Here is a 20,156-nt window from a genome sequence, read left to right as displayed (position 1 = left end):
CACACACACACACACACACACACACACAAAATCTCACACATGGATACACCTATTCTCAGACTCTCACACCTGTGCACCCATAGGCACCTGAGCACACACATTCAGCAGTACATACCTACCCTCCCTCCCCCGACACACACAAACGCCACCACTGCCTTGCGTGGGTGGTTGTCTCAGGCCCCGCCCCTGGCCCTGCACACTCTTACTCTCCGGGACCCTCAATCACACAGGGATTCTGAGAGGCAGGCATCCAGTCTGGTGACCTCAGGTCCAGGGCTGGCTGTGTCTAGAGACTCTTTGGGCCTCAATCCTGTAGCTGGCAAGTTCTTGTGGCCAACAGATCTTCATGTCTGCCTCTACCTGTCACTCTTCACCATGACCCTGAGTCAGCTGCTCCGGATACAATCACTCTGAGCTTTTAGCCCCATGAGGGTAATTTCACTCCGTGCCTGCCAGGAAGTCATTCCCATTGGTGCACCAGCCTTGTCTGGACTTCGGAGATGCGGTGCGTAAGATCAGCGTCCCATAACACAACCAAGGTGGAGAAGGACGGAGCATGTCACTGGGGGAGGAAACTATGAATCATCACACAGTTAGTCCAGCTGAACTCCCTCCTCCTGAAAGAAGCGGCGTGGGGAAGTGTGTCCCACCTCACAGTGTGGTCCCGTCTCTCCACAGTCCCTGCAGAGGTGTCCCAGGCTTTCCAGGTAGCCCCAGCTTTGAGTCCTGCACACTCACTCTTGCATACGCACACATATACATGTGCACACTTACGTGGGTTCAAACTGAAGACCCACATACATGCACACTCACCTGCATTCACGCCGATGGATACACACATGCAGGCAACACCCGCAGCCCGCAGGTATGCCCGTGCCCGTCCTTACCCTCACCCCCAGGCCGGCATGTGCCCTGACTGTCTCTGTTATCCACCCCACCCTCAGAATCAACCTACCACTGCTGGACCGCACGATCCCCGACTACACCAGCTTTAACACAGTGGACGAATGGCTGGAGGCCATCAAGATGGGGCAGTACAAGGAGAGCTTCGCCAATGCCGGCTTCACCTCCTTCGATGTCGTGTCACAGATGATGATGGAGTAAGTACCCAGCCACCTCTACCCACCCCACCAAGCAGGGGGCTCTGGAGAGTAAGAAACAGACAGTCCCCAGCAGGGATGCGGGGACCAAGGGGTGAGATGGCCAACTCTGGAGTGACAGTCAGATTAATACCTAGGTCTGCCTGCCACCTACTGGCTGTGTGACCTTGGGCAAATCACAGAACCTCCCTCAGTCCCAGTTTTTCCTTCTGCAAACTGGGGGTTGGTAGGAAGACCAAAAGAGATACAGAGTGAGTGGGTACTTAGTAAATGCAAGTTCCCTTCCGCTTCCCCGTAGCAGAGGAGACAAGTGCCTCTAGTGCCCGGACTCCTAATGATGTGTTCCTCCCCCCACCACAGTCAGTCACTCGCTTCAGCTCCGGACACCCGCCCACTCCCCCATGCCCTTCACCCCTTCCCATGCTCTCTTTAGCAGGAAACCCCCAGAGAAGCCCAGGCGGCTCTCTACCTGGCCCAAAGTTCCCTCCACCCCCACATTTCCCTAACACACATGCTTCTCTCCCAAAGGGACATTCTCCGGGTTGGGGTCACCTTGGCTGGCCACCAGAAAAAAATCCTGAACAGTATCCAGGTGATGCGGGCACAGATGAACCAGATCCAATCTGTGGAGGTTTGACATTCGCCTGCCTCAGCTCATCTCTTCCTCCAGGCCCCGCCCCCTCTGCCCTACGCTGGCCCCCCAGTTCTCTGTCTACTGCAGGGTCAGCCACCTGCCAGGCGGCCACGGGCAACAGGAAGAACCAAGCAGCGCTCCAGCCATGAGATATCACCAAGAACACATGCAACTCAGATGATGGAAAAAAAGGGAATGGGAACAAAAGAAAACAGATCCTGGGAGGGGGCGGGAAATACAAGGCATATTTTTTAAAGAGGATTCTCATAAGGAAAGCGATCATTGTTCTTGGGCGGAAAAAAAAAAAGGGCTTGGGAGATCCGTGCGATTTGTCTAATCGGAGACCAAAAGCAGTTTCTCTCCAACCTCCCTCTGGGAAGGCAATCTGGCCAGAGCCAAGAAACACTTTCAGGAGAACAAATGTGAAGGGGAGAGACCGCGGCCACCCTCCTCTCCTGTCCATGGGCTGCTCTTCCAGGCCTCACTCAACAGCCACGCACCAGGCGGACGGGGCAGGCGGACAGACGGGCAGTCACCGGGAACCACTGTGGGAACATCCCACTGCCTCTGGGCAAACAGAAGAATTTTTCTGCCTTTGGAGAATATTTTAGAAACTCCAATGAAAGAGACTTGTTTCTCCTGTGGGCTCATGGGGCTGAAAGGTGGCTTTTGTCCTCCTGGGTCAGGGAGAACACGAGGACACCAGGAAGGCAAGACTTCCTGAGGCTGGTCACCCCCTGCCCAGGCCTGCAGCTCCATCTCCATATCATGTGCACAGCCAGCGGCCCCCGGCCCCCCTGGGCACCCACTCCCACCAGCCCCCACCTGGAGGACTGATGCTACCATGACTGCCATCAGCTACGACTGCCACTGAGAAGGGTTGATCCTGCACCTGGGTTTGTTTACAGCGGACGGGAAGTGGACCAGGGGTATTTTGGTCAGGGGTGGATTTGGTTTGGGGGTTTGTTTGTTGGGTTTTTTTTTTAATGACAATGAAGTAACACTTTGACATTTCCTACCTTCTGAGGACTTGATCCTTCTCCAGGAAGAAGGTGCTTTCTGCTTACTGACTTAGGCAATACACCAAGGGCGAGATTTTATATGCACATTTCTGGATTTTTATATGGTTTTCATTGACACCCTTTCCTCCTCCCCTGCATAGAGTCCCCACCTGCTGCCAGGCCTCACCAAAGCCAACTGCCACGGGGCCATCTGGGCCTTTCAGAGACTGAGTGAGATATGGGCAGAAGGTGGGGGGCCAAGGTGGAGGAGCACCCCCCCACCCCCACCCAGGACTGTTTTTAAAAGCAGCAGATTGAGCAGGAAGTAGACTCTGAGGCTGCAGAGCCAGAAGTCGCTGCCCACTTGTCCACTCTCCTTCTGCCCCAGTCTATCCAGTACTTTCCAGGCAAAGAGGCCCCTTTGAGGTTCCTGAGTGCCCTCCGATGGCCAGAACCCAGTTTCACCTCTGGGAGCCTAAACCAGGCTGCATCAGAGGCCAGGACCCAGATCATTCACTGTGATATCCCAGCCTCCAGAGCATCACCCTCAGAGACGTGCGCAGGCTTGCTCCTTTCCTCCCTGGGGAGAAAGTGTGTGACTGCTGTCCCACCTCCCTCCGTCCTCCAGACCTCTGCCCAGATCTGAAAGGTCTTGGCCATGGGAAAACCCATCAGCTAAGGGGTCTGGCTGCAGTCTCCCTCCGGTGAGCAAATGCAGGCACCTGAGTGAACCAATCGGTTAGTGAATTGAATGAAAATAAATCCTTTAGTTATAAAATGACCCTTGTTCTCTGTAAGTTCTAAGAGAGACCCTGGCACCCTTGGGACGTGTCAAGTGACCCGTGATGCTCTACATACCCTCAGGGATGTAGAAGGCCCAGGGCTGAGAAAGCACATGGAGGACACTAAACATCCATGTGTCTTTCTGGCTCTGGCTCGTCAAAAGCACAGGCAATGAAAGAAGTGTGTTGGAAGTGGCTCAGAACAGTGTTTAATGCCTTGCAAATCAGGGTGAGCCTCTGCAAGATGCATTAGGAGCAGGGAGTTGACAGGGATGCACTCAGCTCTCCCGGGCCAGAAGAAGGGGGTCTGGTTATTAGATGAGCTGTGATAGTGGGAGTGTTAGAGCCCTGCAGTACACATGGACCCCCAGTCAAAGCCACAGGAATGATCACTTTATCCTGGTCAGCTAATCTGCGCAGATGGGCTCCGCCTCACATGCAATCGAATGTCTTTGTGTAGAAGGAGGAGGCAGGGAATCTAAAGGAGGGAGGGCAGGGATGCCTCGTCTCAGGACCTTTCCCTTTGTCCCAGGGAGACTGACCAGTGGGAAAGATTCAGGCTGCAGGTGGCCAGCTAAACGCCCCTTGGTCGGAGAGAGCATCCAGCATGGACCAGCCTGTCGTCTGTCACTCACCTGTTCTCCAGAGCCTGAGATGCAAAGGGAAGGAAGGGATTAGAGAGGAGCATGGTCCCCCAGAGGGAACAGCAGAGTGAGCCACAGGGAACACCTTGGCTGGTTTCCCACAAACTAGCCGGCCTTGGCCCAGCCAGCCGCCCTTTGTGCCCCAAAGATGCCCAGCACGGGTGGCAGCTGTCCTAGCACACAAGGTCACCTTCTGGAGGGAGCTGCCCTGATGCATTTCAGATTAACTCCATCTCCCCAGCCTGCCCCCCACCCCACGGCTCTGGGGCCCCCACAGGGGCCTGGCACTCTGTGCTTCCTGTCAGATGGCTTCCTGCCCTAAGCCGCTAGGCTGGTGTCTGCTAGCCAGCATGTCTGCCCATCTACCCTCCAGGGCCCGAGTCCTCAGAGGTCCTGGGCTCCCATGTGCCTGCTTCTCAAGAGTAAGGGTGCTACCCCAACCCCCTGTATCTCCACTTCAGGGTAACAGACAGACATCACTGTGACCATCCCGGGGTGCAGGCAGATGCCCATCGCTCCCCACTGCTGGAGCCGCTCCTCTCAGCACCTCTTGCTTGCTTCTCGGAGGGGAGTGGCAGGCCGTGCTGCTGCTCGCCCAGGCACACAGCTCTGAGCCGCCCACCCGCTGCCTAGTTACTAATCCTTTCCTGGCTCCATCTCCCCAAGTGCCAGCCCCACCTGCCCAGCAGTGTGAGAGGAGTTTCCGGCTGCTCTGCACACAGTTGGTACTTGAAGAAAGAAAGCTGCCTTGTAAACACAGACCAGGGCACCGTGGAAATGGGACCAGCTGCTCTGCAAGGGTGTGACTAGCAGATCTGGGCAAGGCTAGGCTGGGCGATAGAGTGCTGTGCCATCGCCCCCCACTCCTACTAACCCCATTTTAGCCCCCCAAAATGGGTTATTGTGGATGATCAGCAGGCCTCTTCTTGGGGGATGATATTCAAAAGATCTCAGCTGGTAAAACGTGGGCAGACCCATCGGACTAGATGGTGATTTTAGTGCTAGACCAAAAAGCTTCAGAGTAGGGGCAAGGGCGGCAGCACAGTCAGGGACACTTAAGGGCTCGGAGTGGTGGCTGTTAACTAACCAGTGGTGCCTCCAGTTCAGACGGCATCAGCTGGACTTTCCCCAACATTTCTAGTTGGTCCCCACGCTGCCACGGCTCAGGGAGCTCTCTGCCACCCCCTTGTGTTCAGTCATAGCCTTGTACCCCTCTCAAATTGGGGGCTTATCTCCAGAAGGCTGGGAGCTCCCGCCCCAGGCCACCCTGTCCCCCACCCCTTAGTGCTAGGCCCTTGGCTACTCCTGGCTGTCTCCTGGGCCCCCGTAGTTCCCAGACGGTACCAAAGGATGGAAGACTTGCCGGAGAAAGTTCTGTAAATGCAGTCAAAGGATAGGATGCCACGCGTTGCTAGGTAAAACGCATCCTGCCATCAGAGGGCCAGCCTTACTCCTATCACTAACTGGAGACATGGATCTGGGCAAGCCACTTCCCTTCACTGAGCCTCAGTCTCCCATCTGTAAAATGAGAGAATTGGACTGACTGGGTGAGCCAGCCGTGCAAAACACTTTATACACTGCAGTCCTGTCAGGACTATTTCCTCCCATGGGTAGGGGGGAACCTGAGGCTCACACAAGGGAAGTTCCTTGCTCAGGATGACATAGCCAGGAAGGGGCAGAGCAAGGCTGTGTTTATCTGCTTCTAATGCCCACTCCACACACTCACTTAGAGGACCTGAAGCCCTCGGTGTCTGATGCTAGCTGGTAAGAAAAAAGAAAGCTCAAACAGGCTGGGGTTGTCAGGGAGGGCTTCGTGGAGGAGGCTGTCTTGAAAATGACACAGGTTGAGAGGTCATTCCAGATGGGAGGTACAGTGTAACCAAAGATACAGAGATTGGAATGCTCCTCCAGTGAGGAATCGTGTCTGCATGCGCCAGAGGCGTGGCGGGAGGTGGGGGTGGGGGTCATGGGAGGGTGAGGCAGTTTGATTGACAGCCCAGCCACAGCAGGTTCTTGAGCAGAAGAGTAGCAGAGCGAGCATCGGGTTCGAGGAGAAGTCAGTTCAGCTCTCAGATGGGGACAGGATGCCTCACAGCTCTCCCCTCCCCTGGAAAGAAGAAAGAGCCCCCTGGAGAAGCCCTCATTTATTCCGGGAGAATTCAGGCCCTGCTGCTTTCTTTTCCATCCTCACTCGCTGACATAGATAATCCAAAGAGTCCTTTCAGCTGCTTGGAACAGCAGGGTTGGATTTTGTGCTACCCGATTCATAATTGCGCTGTGTTCAGCTGATGCCTATCCCGTTTCCTCCAGGCCTCTCTGAGGGCTGCCAGGCACTGAAAGCTGCCACTCATGACCAGAGCTGAGTAACCGTGGGTGGTGGTAACAGCCTGGGCAGGCAGGCAGGCAGGCAGGCAGGCAAACGTGGCAGAGCCCCGAGGGGACAGAGCAGAGCGCTGGTGTGAGCAGGGGCTAAGAGTTGGGTGGGTGGCATACAAACTGCTCAGGAAGCCCATCTCTCCCCTGGTCCCCCTGGCCCTGGTGAGATCAACCAGACATGTTGGAAAGGGTTGGGGTCCTGCCCTTTACAAGAGTGTATTATGCTGGGGAAACCCAGAGGGAAGTTAGGGAGCCACTCTGTGCATGCACATACCACCTGCCTCCTAGGAAATGGTTCCTGCCATAAAACAGCATTGAGAATGGCCTCGAAGCTGACCAGTTTTCCCCTTCAGGGAAACCAAGGGCAGAGTGTTGGTTCCAGGAGGCTGAGGCCACAGGGATTGCACTAATCACTGAACACTTACCATATACCAAGCCCCATGGGTAGGGACCTTACGGTACTACCATCTCCACTCTACAGGTGAAGAAACATTTCCAGAGGTGATGCCAGAGGATCCCAACAAGGCCATCTGCCTTCGGTGCTGCTCCCCCTTTCTCACCTCCCAGGATTTCTCAAAATTTCTGCCATTGCCACCTGAATCAAGAATATCTTGGGCTATTGTTCAACTTGCAGACTCGCAGGCTCCGCCCCTAACCCCCTAAATCGGAACCTCCAAGGTCAGGCCCAGCAGCCTGTGTTTTTAACAAGCTCCTCCAGGAGATTCTTCCAGACTGAAATCCTCTCTTCACTTCATGACCTATATGCCCTGATGTCTGCAGAAAGAGGGGCTGGCGTAGACAGGGATTAGGGAAAAGCAGGACATCGTCAGATAAGATACCCAAACTCAGACATGGATTAGGGCCCATGAAGTGGGGGGTGGGGCTGACCCTCAGGAATGTGTTCAGACTGAACTAAGCTTTCGGGAAAATTAGAAAGACCCCCAGACTGAGTCTGTCTGAGTTTAGCTTCGCAGCATGAAGGCTGCCTCAGGAAAGCTGATATAGCAAGAAGCAGCAGGAACTTAATACTTCAGAGGGGCCCGGCAGCCCACCCAGGGCCACCCTATGGAGACCCCATGGACCGCAAGGCTATGACCCAAGCCTGTTCACTCAACACCTGGCCAGGTGGGCCAAACAAAGGCAGGGTGGGGCTTCCAGCAGGACCTGGAGCTTCAAATACCCCACCATCCCCACCACCACCACCAACCCCTGCTACCCAGGCTAAGACACGGGCTTTCCTTGGAGGAGGGAGAGGGAGTGAAGGTCCTTGTCTCCACTCAGGTCAAATAGCCCCTGTTGGAAGAGGGGGATGGGAGAGGCGGTAGGGAGGAGGTCAGGGTGAGGACCACATACACTCTGGTGGCTCTGCTGAGACTACAGGAGTCCAGAGTCCTAACAATACATGGATAAAAGATTCCAAGATGCTAAGATTGCAAATGCCCATAATTCTAATTGTCCAATGGAAGGGTTTCATGTTTCTAAGATTCCATCACCTTATGATTCTATGCTGCTAATTCTTGAGACTTCAAGTCCCATTCATTGTTCTTTGCTGGTCCCCAAACCTGAGGGCCCTGGCAGTGACAAAGCACAAAGAGAGCAGGAATGAGAGAGAGAACGAGAGAGCGAGGGCAACAGCTAAAAACAGATGTTGACAACAGCTCCATCTTCTGAATCTGAGTGAGAGGTGGACCTGGTCAAGGGCGAAGACTCTTTTGAGTGCGATGCTGAATTTCTCCCCCTGGTAGAGTGGCAGAATTGCCCACACCTGGCTGCCCCAGCTTAGCGAAACCCCACGCAGGCCACAGTGCCCCCTGGCTGGTGGGCTAGACGGCTCAGCTTACAAACCAAGTGGAGGCCCTACTGTCTCGGTTTGGGGAGGGATGGATCTGGGGTGGAGTTACCCGCCCCCCCCGCCCCTCCCCCCACAGAAGGCTGTAGGACCAGGATTTGCTGTGGATTTTCCCCCAAAACACACCACCTTCCTAGGCAGAGCCAGAGTCTTAACACTGGGCAACCACAGGGTCTTGCTGCAAACCCCAGAGCCAGGTGCCTTCCTGCTGACACCCAGGGTGCAGCATCATGGCCACACAATGCCTACCCCATTTCGAGGACCCCTTCACCCTTTTCAGCTGAGGCCACTGCCTATGGGATCTGGGAAGCCTGCCCGAGGAGGTGCCTCTGGGTTGCTCAGAGCCAGTAATCAGTCCGGCTGCTTTTCCTTCTGTGAATGGGCACTCTGGTGGGCAAGAAACCCAAGGTTGAGCCCCTGAGGCTGGCCTCTGATAGGTCTGGCAGGAACATTCACTCACAGCCATCCTCTTTGGACTGCCGAGAAGAACAACTACTGGTTGGTCAGGCTCAACCCAAAAACCTAATCATAGCTGCTATTTTTTGAGTGCCAACAATGTGCCAGGAGCCGTGCTTAAGATTTTTTACACAGTGTCTCACTTAACCCTTACACAGCTCTGTCAGGCAGGTACAATTATTATTCCCGTTCCACAGACTAGGAAACTCAGAGACATGCATGGGGGTTTTCCCAGGTTACATGGTCAGCCAGTGGTCTCAGACCCCAGCATCAGCCCTTGCAATCACTATTCTATGCTGCTACCAGTGGTCCCCACTCAACCCCTCTCCACTGTCACACCCTTTGCCAGTCAAATCCCAGATCCCTGGGGGATGCTTTGTTTGGGGGCACTGGGACACCCTCTTTGACTGTAACCTCCTGGAGCTACTGTCTAAGCCACGGGTGATGGGGGTGAGTGCCTGTTCTCTCCCCGCCCAAGGTGTCCACTCCAGCCTGGACCATTCAGGCCAGAGCTCTCAACCAGGGGGCCGAGGGTTCTGGCAGGGTTTCACAGAAACCTGTTTCCTCTGGTCAGAAACATGGGTTTTTCTGACAACATTGGGGGGTCGGGAAATAATGCAGCTAGGGTTCCGATGGCGGTGGGTCAGACTTGACTCTACCGGACCCCTACTGCTGTGACCAAGGAAATCTCACCAGCTGTGTCCATGAGCCCCTGACCCTGTTACTCCAATGCCTTTGTAGGAGTATTTTTAGCAGAACCTTTCTTTTTTTCCAAAATAAATGTGAACTGTAAAAATTATCACTTGGACTCTCAGGGGTGTTTTTGTTTGTTTGTTTGTTTGGGTTTTTCTGGCCGAGGTTGCCAAGGAAACAAATAGGAGCTCGTAGAGGTCCTTCGCAGGTCTGTGAAGCGTGACTAGCATGTTTTCCAGGACTAAAGATGAAGCCAGGGCTAGGGCTGGGCTGGGGGTTGGGGATGGAGGTTGGGGCTGGGCTGGGGATTTAGCCTGTTGAATTGGAACAGTTACTCCTAAGTGTTCTAAGAACACACATTCGTGTTTACCAGTTTGAGATCTGTTGTCAGGGGTCCTAGGGTTTGAATACCAACTCTGTCATTTGTTAGCTCTGTGTCCTTAGAGAAGCCACATAATTGCCCTAAGCCTCATTTTCATGTTGGGGAAATGGCACAATAATATCTAAGTCCTAGAGAATAGGTGAGGATTAAATGAAATGAAGCATATCAAGTGCTTAGCACTCACAAATGTTAGCTCTTAGTATTTTGCTGGCCAGGAAGCAGGGCCCAAGTGTGTCATCAACTCAGCTGTGTTCTCCACAAGCAGAATGATGCCTGACCCACAGTAGGTTCTCAATAAACATTTGTCAAATAAATGTCACTCGAACTTCTGCTTACAAAGAAAAAAAAAGGAGGGGCATCAGGGATGGTTCATGGTCAAATGCATTAGGCAAATTCTAGACTCGGGCAAGTTGATCAGGTTTCTTTACTTCAGGATATTGCAGAGCCTTAAATATGCTAAAAGTGCATGCTAAATGTGACTCTCTAAAGGTGTTATCATTTGCAGGTTTCCCATTTTGGAGGGAGCATCTCATGGCACCAGTGCCCTGGGATTACACTTGAAGTTAACCAGCACCTGGGCAGTGCTCTCGTGGGTCAGAGGTAGAGCAGGGCGGAGGTTGAAGCTGGGCCTGGAAACATGATGGGGTAGGAGTTAGAGGGGAATGGGATCTAGGAGGCTGCCTTTTCATTCATTCATTCATTCATTCATTCATTCATTCAAAAGTACTGCATTCCTATTACACGAAAGGTGCTGCATTAGACACCATGGTGGGAAACACAAATGACTCACATGTGCATCCTACCCTCAAGAGCTTCTCAGGGCATTTGGACCACTTCACCACACGTGAACTGGGCACCCGTGGAGTGCCAGACACAAGGCTGGTACTAGGAATGCTGGAAACAACCCAAAGGTCCATTAACAGGTGAACGGATAAATTGTGATATATCCATTCAATGGAATACTATCCAGCAATAAAGAAGAAAAAACTACTGATACACTCAAAGACATGGATGAACCTCAAAACATCATGCAGAACAAAAAAAAAAAAGGACACAAAAGACTACACTGTATGATTCCACTTATATGAAATTCTAGACCAGGCAAAACTAATCTATAGCGACAGAGAGTACATCAGTGTTTGCCTGGGGGCTGGGTACAGGGGAGGGGAGTGGCTGCAAAGCAGTAGGAAACAAGCTTTGGAGGTGATGGAAACTATCTATATCTTGATTGTGATGGTGAGTATATATATTTGTCAAAATCACCGAACTATATATACCTTGGTAATGTGTATACCATCTCATTTTATGTAAATTATAACACAATAAGGTTGATTTTTTTTTAAAAAGACAAAATACAAGCCCATACTTTGTCTTAATTCAACAGACACAAAAGCACTTTGTCAGCGTGCTACTATTAAAGTTTCTAAATGCTTTACTCTAAATTTCTGTACTTAGCTCTTCCTCTCATGGATAACAGACAGTTCACAAACTGGCTGTGGTCCAAGGACCACACTTTGAGTAGCACTACCCCACCCCACTTTGTCGACTACTCGGGTTCTCTAATAGACATCCCCGTAGTCTTACTTTCCAAGCCTAGGTTGGAAAGCTGCGAGGCGAGGAAGGGGAGGCTCAGACAGAGCCCAGGGTCAATGGTTCTTGAATACGGGCTTCCGCGGCAGCCGCAGCACCCGGTATGTGTTGAGGCCCGGCACGTCGAAGCCTGGGGACAGACCGTGGCGATCCAAGGGGTAGAAGTTGACGAGCTGCCCGTGCTGAGCCTCCAGGGACAGCCAGGCGTCGCCGAGCGGCAGCGCGCACGGGAACTCGCGGGCCACGTGCAGCTGGAACACGCGGCCCCGCAGGTGGCGCAGCGCCAGCGTGCGGAACGCGGCGGGCACCATCGCCTCCACGCGGGGCCCGAACTGGCGTAGACGCAGCTCGCCCGCCAGCCCGGCGCGCACCTCGTAGAAGGTCTGATTGGCGAAGGTGAAGTAGCCCGCGAAGGGGTGTGCGCTGGGCGGCGGGGCAGGGCTGTGCTCAGCCTCCCGCAGGGCCCTCTCCATGGCCGGCAGGAGCACATCGTAGGCCTGCGCCACCAGGTCGTGCCCGGGCGGCCGCGGCCCAGCCAGCAGCAGCACGAGGCCCAGGCGCAGCGGCGGCACCAGGGAGAGGGTGGCGGCGTAGCCATCCAGGTCGCCGTCCTTGCGCACCACGCGGTAGCCCCTTTGCGCGTGGAATTCCCAAGGTGTGCCCGTCTCGTTGGCAAAGTAGGCGCCGGAGCAGGCCAGCAGCGGCGCCAGCAGTGTCTTGGCCGCGTCGGGCCGCAGGAGCCTCTGGGGTCCACTGCCTAGAAGCACCATGGCCAGCTTGGCCAGGTCGGCGGGGGTGGAGTACATCTGGCCGGACGGGCGGTACCAGCCCAGGTCGTAGAGCGGCGCCAGCCTCCCGCTACCGTAAAAGCCAGCTGCCAGACGGGTACGCACAAGAGGGGTGAAGTCGAAGCCGGTGTCTGCCATCCCCAGAGGCTCTAGCACATTCTCCGAGATCCAGCGCTGGTAGTCACCCTGGGCCGTGTGGGCTGCCAGGACATGGGCCAGAAGCGAGAAAGCCAGTGTGCTGTAATGGCACCTGGAAAGGAAGGGGTGAAAACTGGTATGCAGCCCAGGATGAACATCTCCAGGCCCAGAATAGCCCTTACCACCTGCTCAGACTGTCTGAAATGCCACCAGAGTTTCACTGGACTGGATGGGACAGGAAAGGAACCTGCTTCATTGCATCCCAAATGTCCACACCCAGCAGAGACTTCGGAGAGCACTCCTCTACCTCTGGAAACAGGAAGGGGCAGAAAATTGCCCAGGGTCACATAGCAGGTAGGGGGAGACCTGGGCTGGGCAATGCCCCTAGGAAAGTGATAAAACAAATCTTATTGGTCCTTTACACTTTAGTATGATTTACTTTAGCAGATGGAAAACTAGAGTCTTAAACTGTCCTGGGTGGGAAATGATAGCAATCATGAGAGCTTAAGGATAAAAACCAGGAGACAGGATTTCACCCTTCCCTTCTTCCCAGCCATGGCTGACACCAGTAATCAATAAAAGGCCTCTTTCCTTTCCCAGAGCAGGTGCAATTTCAGCATTTCTAAAGTAGTGTCTCAAAAAGGCATAAGGATGGATGAAAATCCACAAACTGATTTAGACATGCCTGAACTCTAGCCTGACCTCCTTTTTTACAGATGAGGAAGGTGAGGTTCAGAGCAGCAAAGTGCCTCCTCCGAGGTCACACAGCACGTTAGTGGCAGAGCTTGAAAGAGGACATCAGCCTGCAGATGCCCAAGCATTACCTGAATCCTTTCTTTCTCAGGGAAGTGGGTCCTGAGGGTCAGCATTTGGAGAAGCAGCGGGAAAATTTGGAGAAGGGGCATCTTTTCCCAAAGAAAGGCCAAAAGGCCTGGAAGGGTGCCTCTGAGGCAGGGGAGTGCCAGCTATCCTTTTCCAGCCCCACTGCTCCCAGAGTTGGGCTTCCCTGTTCACTGCCCCACCCCCAGCTAGCCACTCCCTATCTCATCAGCATCCTGTTTATTTCCGTCGTGGCACTTGGCAAAATCTGTATTTATCTTGTTTATCTGTTCATTCACTAGAATGCAAACTCTATGAGAGGGACCTGGTTGGATTTGTTTGCTGCTGTTTAATGCAGTCCAGGCACAGAGTAGGTGCTCAGTAAATGTTGAGTTGAAGAATGGAAAGAACACGGGGTTCAACCAGAACTGAGTCTGAGCCCAGCTCACCCCTGCCTTGCTGTGCCTCCCCTCTCTCTGGCCTCAGTCTTCCCAGATGTGGAATAGGGGCTATTCAGTGACCTCGCCCCCCAAGGTCTCTCCTGGGTCTGATGCCCTAGAATGAGGCGATGCAGGCTTTCTCCCAGAAGGGCTCTGTCTCCCCAGGAAAGGAGTTTCCTCACGTTGGCAGAGCACCAAGGCGCACTCCTCACCTGGTTCCCGGGTCTGCCACGAGCACATCATCCTTGAGCAGGCTCAGGGCCTCCTGGGTGCTGCCCCTCCACAGCAGGGAGGTGGAGCGGAGCCTTCTGGGCAGCCCTGGGGAGGAGCAGCGGTCAGACCTGCTGGACCAACGGAGGGTGGGGTGGTGGGCCCCCGGGTGCATTCCCTCCCCCACCTTCCATGGGTCGAAAGATAACAATGACAATCACCTGACGAAACAAGAATAGTCTAGCATGGATCCTAATCATTTCTGCCTGTGTTTCACTGGGCAAGCCACTTAACCTCTCTGAGCCCCAGTCCCCTCATCTGTATGTAACATGAGGGAAACAATTCCTATATCATAGGGCTGATGTGAGGGTTGGATGAGATAAAATGCTTAGCATGGTTCCTGGTCATAGTAACTGCTCAAAAAGTAATTGTTCCCGTCATCAACTATGAAAATTTGATTCCATAAGTTCTTGAGATCGGTGACCAAACAGCTTTGTGGAACTGGCTCCTCTGGCCACCTGGACTTTTCTATTTACTGACTGTGACAACTTTGGAAGGATCACAGGATAGATTTCAAGCCTCTGTTTTATGCCAAGGAATGTTCTGAGTGCTGGGGATTCAGTCGTGAACGAAGTCCCTTCCCATGTGGAGTTTACATTCTAGTGGAAGGGACAGACCACAAGCAAATAAATATTCATGCTACCGATCAAAACAATTCCATGTAAGAAGGGAGGGCTTGCTATTTTATACAAGATGGTCTGAGGAAGACCTCACAGAGAAGGTGACTCTCGAGCTAGTGAGACCTGAAGAAGGTGTGGGAGAGAGCCATGCAGCTCTGTGAGAAAAGAATGTCTCAGGCAGAAGAAACAGCAGATGCAAAGGCCCTGGGGCAGGAATGTCTTAGCATGTTTAAGGAATTGCATGAAACAGCCAGTGTGGCTGGAGAGGCGTGAGAAAGGGGGAGACTTTGGAGGTGAGAGATATTGGCGGGTGCAGGCACGAGATCCTATAGGGCGCTATAGGCCACCAGGAGGACTTGGCTTTTTCTCTGAGTGAGATGGGCCACTGCAGGGGTTTTGAACAGAGGAGTGATGTAATCCAACATACGTTGTATTCTCTGGCTGCTGTGCAAATACAGATATTTGGGGGCAATGGCAGCAGCAGGGGATCCTGTAAGCAGACTTGCAAAATCCATGTTTAAATGATGGCTTGGACTAGAGTGCTAGCAGTGAAGGTGGTGAGGAATAGATGGATTCCAGACATATTTTGAGAGTGGAGCCAACAAAATTTGCTACTAGAAAGGATGTGGAGGGTGTGGAGTGAGCGATATCAGGATGACTCCAAGGCTTCTGGCCTGAGCCACTGGGGGACGGAGTCCCAAGTCCTGGGTTTAAGTTCTGACTCTAGCAGTTTGTGCTGTGTGACCCCCAAACCATGTGTTTTACCTCTCTGAGCTTCTATTTGCTCATCTTTAAGTGGGCTAGAGCACTTGCATTGGTTTCCCTGTGAGGTGTTGCAAGACTTTTAACTAAGAGAATGAATGATAAGCTCCAGAAATGGGAGAAAGCTCTAGATTAGGATGGGGCTTAACCATAAAAGACATTGAGAGCCTAGAACAGACTTATTTAGGCAGCCATATGCTCAACCGGCCCCTTCGGGACTAAGAGGAGAGACATAGGGTGTTTTTAAACTGACCAATCACGTAGAGAGCCCTGCGCTGGGTTCCCTGGGTATAGATGAAGAAGAATCCACAACACGCCCCTAGAGGGAGCCCTGGAGTCAGATTATAACCAGGGGGTAGATTTAACAGGAGGCTCACGGAGTTGACTCCTCAGGGTCCCTCACCTACAGAGCCCCTTCCAAGGCCTGTGTCTAATTTTGAATTTATAACACCGTATTCTTAAAGAGGACGCCCAAAATTATATCCACATCGGGCCCTAGTAAACCTAGGTCTACCCTTGGCTATAATAACCAGAGCTTCATTGACAAGTACCTGCTCTGTGCCAGGTACTCAGCTAAGTGTTTTACACTTATTAGCTCGTTCAATCCCCCATAATAGTCTGAACCATGGTCATTTTACAGAGGAGCAAAACAAGGCTCAGAGAAGTCAAGTGACCTGTCCAAGTTCACACAGCTAGGAGGAGACAGAGCTGGAATTCCAGTGCTTATGCCCTTACCCACTGGGCTGCCCTCCCCAAGGAAGACTGATCCTGTTCTGCCTGCACTACCCCAGGAGACCCCATCCTCTCACTGAGCCTCAGGTTCACCCCCTGCTAATGGGAGTGATAACAGCCATATCCACTGACTGAGACCTCAGGCCTAAATGCACTTTGGAAGATGATACACCTCTGGGGTTGGTGGGTTGGTGATTGCAAATATGAGCAATGGAAGGCATTTTGGGGTGGGGCAGACAGTGCCTGCCTTCTCCCCCTTGGCTGGGTCAGTCACCACACAGCACAGCCCCCTTCCCACCCACACAACACGGCTTCTTTAACCCAGCCCTCCTCACTCACAGGTGGCAGATGGGCAAAATGGCCAATGGAGGGTCCTTCAGTAGCTTCCAGGGCAATCCATCCCGCCCTGATCCGGTACTGCCCAGCACCCCAACCCACTCCTGCCCTTCCCTCACGTCACCTTCATCTTGGCTTGTTATCACAACATCATTATTATTACATAATTTATTTTTAGTAAGTAATTCATTTACATGATTTAAAATTCTGCTCCTCAGTGCCCCCACTTGAGATGTTTGGGGCTGAGCGAGATCCGTTCAGAACCACTCACCGGAGAGCTGGCTGGCCATTCTTCGGAGGGTGACGGGCGAAGGCCTGGGGGCTGGGCCCACCTCCTCCAGCCCGTCCATCAGGCTCTGTTTTTCGGGGGCTGATGCCAGGCCCAGCGGGTTATTAATGGTGAAGCTGCTGGCATACCGCTCCAGAGGGTCGTCCAGAGAGGCTACGATGCCCTCCTCCCAGAGGCGGTACAGCATGAGGACGGGAAAGACCTTGGAGACACTGGAGATCCTGGACAATGTTGGGGGCACAAGGGTGCAGAGGGCATCTTGTTGGCCTCACAGCCAACCTCTATGTACCCTGCGCCTCAGCCTCCAACTTTCTAGCATTCTGGGAAAGCACGAAGTCCACCTTATTCAGCGTCTGAGATGGAAATCCACAAGCCTCTGTAGCACTGGCTTTGGGATGCTTGAGAGTATACCAGAGCAGTGGGGCTGGGCTGGATAGACACACTTAAACACCAACCCCATGGCAGGTCCTCCCCAGGCCTGTCCCATTCTGGGACAGACCTGGGTTGGGTCATACCTCTGCCTCTCACTAAACAGTCCTGGGCAAGTACTAGACTTTCTGAGATTCAGAGTCCTTGTCTGTTTCACAGGTTGTAGAAGGGATTGAATGAGATCGTGCACGTAAAGTGCTTGGCAACATGCCTGGCAGGTAGTAAGTGCTCAGTAAAGGACAGCAAATATGATTGTCCCGGTACCTGGCACATAGTAGGTGCAATGTGAATGGAACCTTTCGCAGTATCTCTGGGAGCGAATATGTCCGCTTTGCATTGTGAGTTTTGAGGATCCTACAGGCAGCACCTAGGAGAGGTGACCCTGGGTGTGCAGCAGGATGTACCAAGTGGCTTCTATCTGGGCCTCTGCTGCCAACCGTAAGGGACCTGCGGCGAGAGCCCAGGCACTGGTTACGGTTCCCTCGTGGCACATGACAGGTGGGAGGATGGGACACAAGGGAGCCTCTTTGAGTTAGGTTTGGGGCTAAGAGCTCTCCAGAAGCAATTCTTTCCTGGCCTACTACTCCTGTGGTGTGATGTTGGGCACTCACTGGTCCTCTCTGGACCTCAGTCTCTTCTATAAAATTGTCAGGACTTATTGAAGGGCCCTGGCAGCTTGGACCCCTAGTCATGATTATCTCAAGTCCCCCTACCTCCCAGGTCCCCTTGTCCTCCCATCCTTTGCTCCCTCCCTAGGACCCAGGAGGTTAGTCAGCTGACCGGTACATGGTGTACTCATTGGGGGGCCCAGAAGCTGGGTCTGAGCCATTCTTCCTCCCGAAGTTCCCAGTCCAGAGCACAGTGTCATTGTGGATGACAACTGCAGACATGGCAGCCAGACCCGGGGCAGACAGTGCCTGGCGCAGGATCCTGTCCACCTTGGAGGAGACGAGCGGGAGACTCAGAATGTGGGTGCAGAGACACACCCCACTTGTCACTTGCACACCCTCCCCATTCCCACACCACACCCTGCACTCAGCACCCCCTGACTGGGCCCCCTCCAATCTCTTCCCCTCTTGCCAGTTGCTGGAGCTGGGAGCCCAGCGAGCCTCCAGACGTGGGTTCTCAAACTATGCCCCATAATCTGGGTATCTCCTACTTGTTCACATCTCAGTTTAGACACCACTTCCTTCAGAAGCCTTCCCTGACCCCAAGGCCAATTTTTCTGTACCCCCACAGCCCCCTATACTTTCCCTGTCCTCACTCTTAGCCCTGTGTTATAAATGTTTATTGTCATGACTATTCCCTTACTCCCAGACTAGTAGCTTCTTAAGAGCAGGATGGTATCTTCTTCCCGCCATATCCTTGGTGCCTAGCACAGACTAGATGCTCAAAAATTCCAGAATGAATGAATGAATGAATGAATGAATGAATGAATGCCATTTCCAGCACAGAGAGTATATCCTGCCCTTTGTCATCCAGGCCTAGCACACACCCAGTTCCCTCCTGGGTCATCACTGACCTTTCCCAGGGCCTCCTTCAACACAGGGAGGGGGTGCACCAGGGGCACAGGTTCGGGGTGCTGGGGACACATCCTCACAGGGGCAGCAGTCACTTCTGGTCCCAAGGAACCTGCAGGGAACATCACACGGTGAGAAGGGGACAGAGATCAGGATAGGAGTCTAGGGGTCATCCTGGAGGAGGTGGGAAGGTGGCAGCGAAGGCCAGAGCCGTGCCTCAGGGCCAAGCCCCCCAGCTGGCAGCAGCCTCACCAGGAGATGATATCAGGGTACGGAGAGCAGCCATGGGCAGCAAGGGGCAAAGGGCAGAGTATGCCTGGAGGAGAAGGGACAGTCCCACGCTCACCACCTGCTGCTTGGCCTTCAAGAAACCAAGTAGGCCACCGTTCCTGACTGGCAGCCCTTCTCTCTCGCTCAACCAGCTTTCTCCCTCCATGTGATCGGCAGACTTTAGACTAAGTTCCGGCTCCTTGGGGCATGTCTCTCTTGCCCTAATTCCAATTATATATTTGGGTGGAGAAGTGGATTTGAGGCCTCGCTTAGGCTTCAGGTCTAAACCACAAGGGACAACTCAGTTTATCACCAGAACCATGAGTCTGGGCATGGAGCGGGGGCGGCGGGGGGGAGGCTTGAATCTCATTCTGCTTTGGTCTGGCTGTATGGTTTCCTTGGGACCTCAGGGGAGAAGGTGTGGGCCTTGGCAGGGCAGGATTCAGGCTGGGAGACCATCACAATGGCCCCCAGACCTCCCCTCATCTTCTAGGGATGGTGTGGGGTGGTGAGGGTGCCAACGCTCTGAGGAGCTGCACCCTTTCGAATCCTTCTAATGTCTCCCTAGACAGCCCAGCCGTGAAGGGTGGGGAGCTTCACTATGGCCATAAACTCTTGCAGCTCCTCCCACCTCTTCAATCCGCGGGTTTTGTGACTTGCTATGACCAATAGAGTGAGCCTGAATGAATCACTGGGGTGGGCCTTCCAGAATTAAGCCTCAGCTGGCCTTTGCTGACTGGGAATGCTGCCCCTCACGGACAAGCCTGGGATAGCTGCCTTGAGAGCCAGAGTCCCATTGGAGGGAGAGCCAACTTGCCTGCTGCATTGGAGAGACCCCAGGTTAGACCAGCTGCAGAACTGTCAGCCAGCCCACAGAATGAGAAAGAATAAATCACTTTGTTTGAAGCCAGTAGGTTTTGGGGTGGTTTGTTACTCAGCAATAGATAACTGATACTGTCCCAAACAGGAAAATTATTATACAAACCTTAAGGAAGATCTCTCAACAACTCCATGACATAGGTTTAATGATTGGAGTAGGGCAGGCTCAGCCAGAGCCTAAGCTTTGCTCAGCCTGGGATCCGGGGAGGGCTGGTGTCTGCAGCTATGCATCTCCAGCTTTAAAGTGTGTACACACACACACACACACACACACATATATACACACATATACACACACGTACACACACACACACATATACACACACATACACACACATATACACACACATACACACA

At 53.3% G+C, this 20,156-nt stretch overlaps 2 protein-coding genes across 2 annotated transcripts in view; one reads left to right on the top strand and one right to left on the bottom strand.

The window, feature by feature from the left end:
- EPHB2 (EPH receptor B2) overlaps nt 1-2,752 on the top strand; it is a 43,976-nt gene extending 41,224 nt beyond the window's left edge. Inside the window, exons 13-14 of the mRNA XM_019631447.1 lie at nt 945-1,100; nt 1,629-2,752. Coding sequence (XP_019486992.1) covers nt 945-1,100; nt 1,629-1,737 — 265 coding nt within the window. The 3' untranslated portion in view covers nt 1,738-2,752. The remainder of the gene's footprint in view (nt 1-944; nt 1,101-1,628) is intronic.
- Nucleotides 2,753-11,326: 8,574 nt separating this feature from the next.
- LACTBL1 (lactamase beta like 1) overlaps nt 11,327-20,156 on the bottom strand; it is a 15,086-nt gene continuing 6,256 nt past the window's right edge. The window contains exons 3-7 of the mRNA XM_019631417.1: nt 18,653-18,762; nt 17,911-18,068; nt 16,684-16,922; nt 13,905-14,010; nt 11,327-12,545 (exon numbers count right to left, since the gene is read on the bottom strand). Of these exons, the coding sequence (XP_019486962.1) occupies nt 11,564-12,545; nt 13,905-14,010; nt 16,684-16,922; nt 17,911-18,068; nt 18,653-18,762 (1,595 nt within the window). The 3' untranslated portion in view covers nt 11,327-11,563. The remainder of the gene's footprint in view (nt 12,546-13,904; nt 14,011-16,683; nt 16,923-17,910; nt 18,069-18,652; nt 18,763-20,156) is intronic.

The sequence above is a fragment of the Hipposideros armiger genome, unplaced genomic scaffold (genome assembly GCF_001890085.2).
Source record: "Hipposideros armiger isolate ML-2016 unplaced genomic scaffold, ASM189008v1 scaffold_999, whole genome shotgun sequence".
Classification (NCBI taxonomy): Eukaryota; Metazoa; Chordata; class Mammalia; order Chiroptera; family Hipposideridae; genus Hipposideros; species Hipposideros armiger.
Note: the sequence above shows the minus strand (reverse complement) of the source record. Positions and strands in the feature narration are given on the sequence as shown.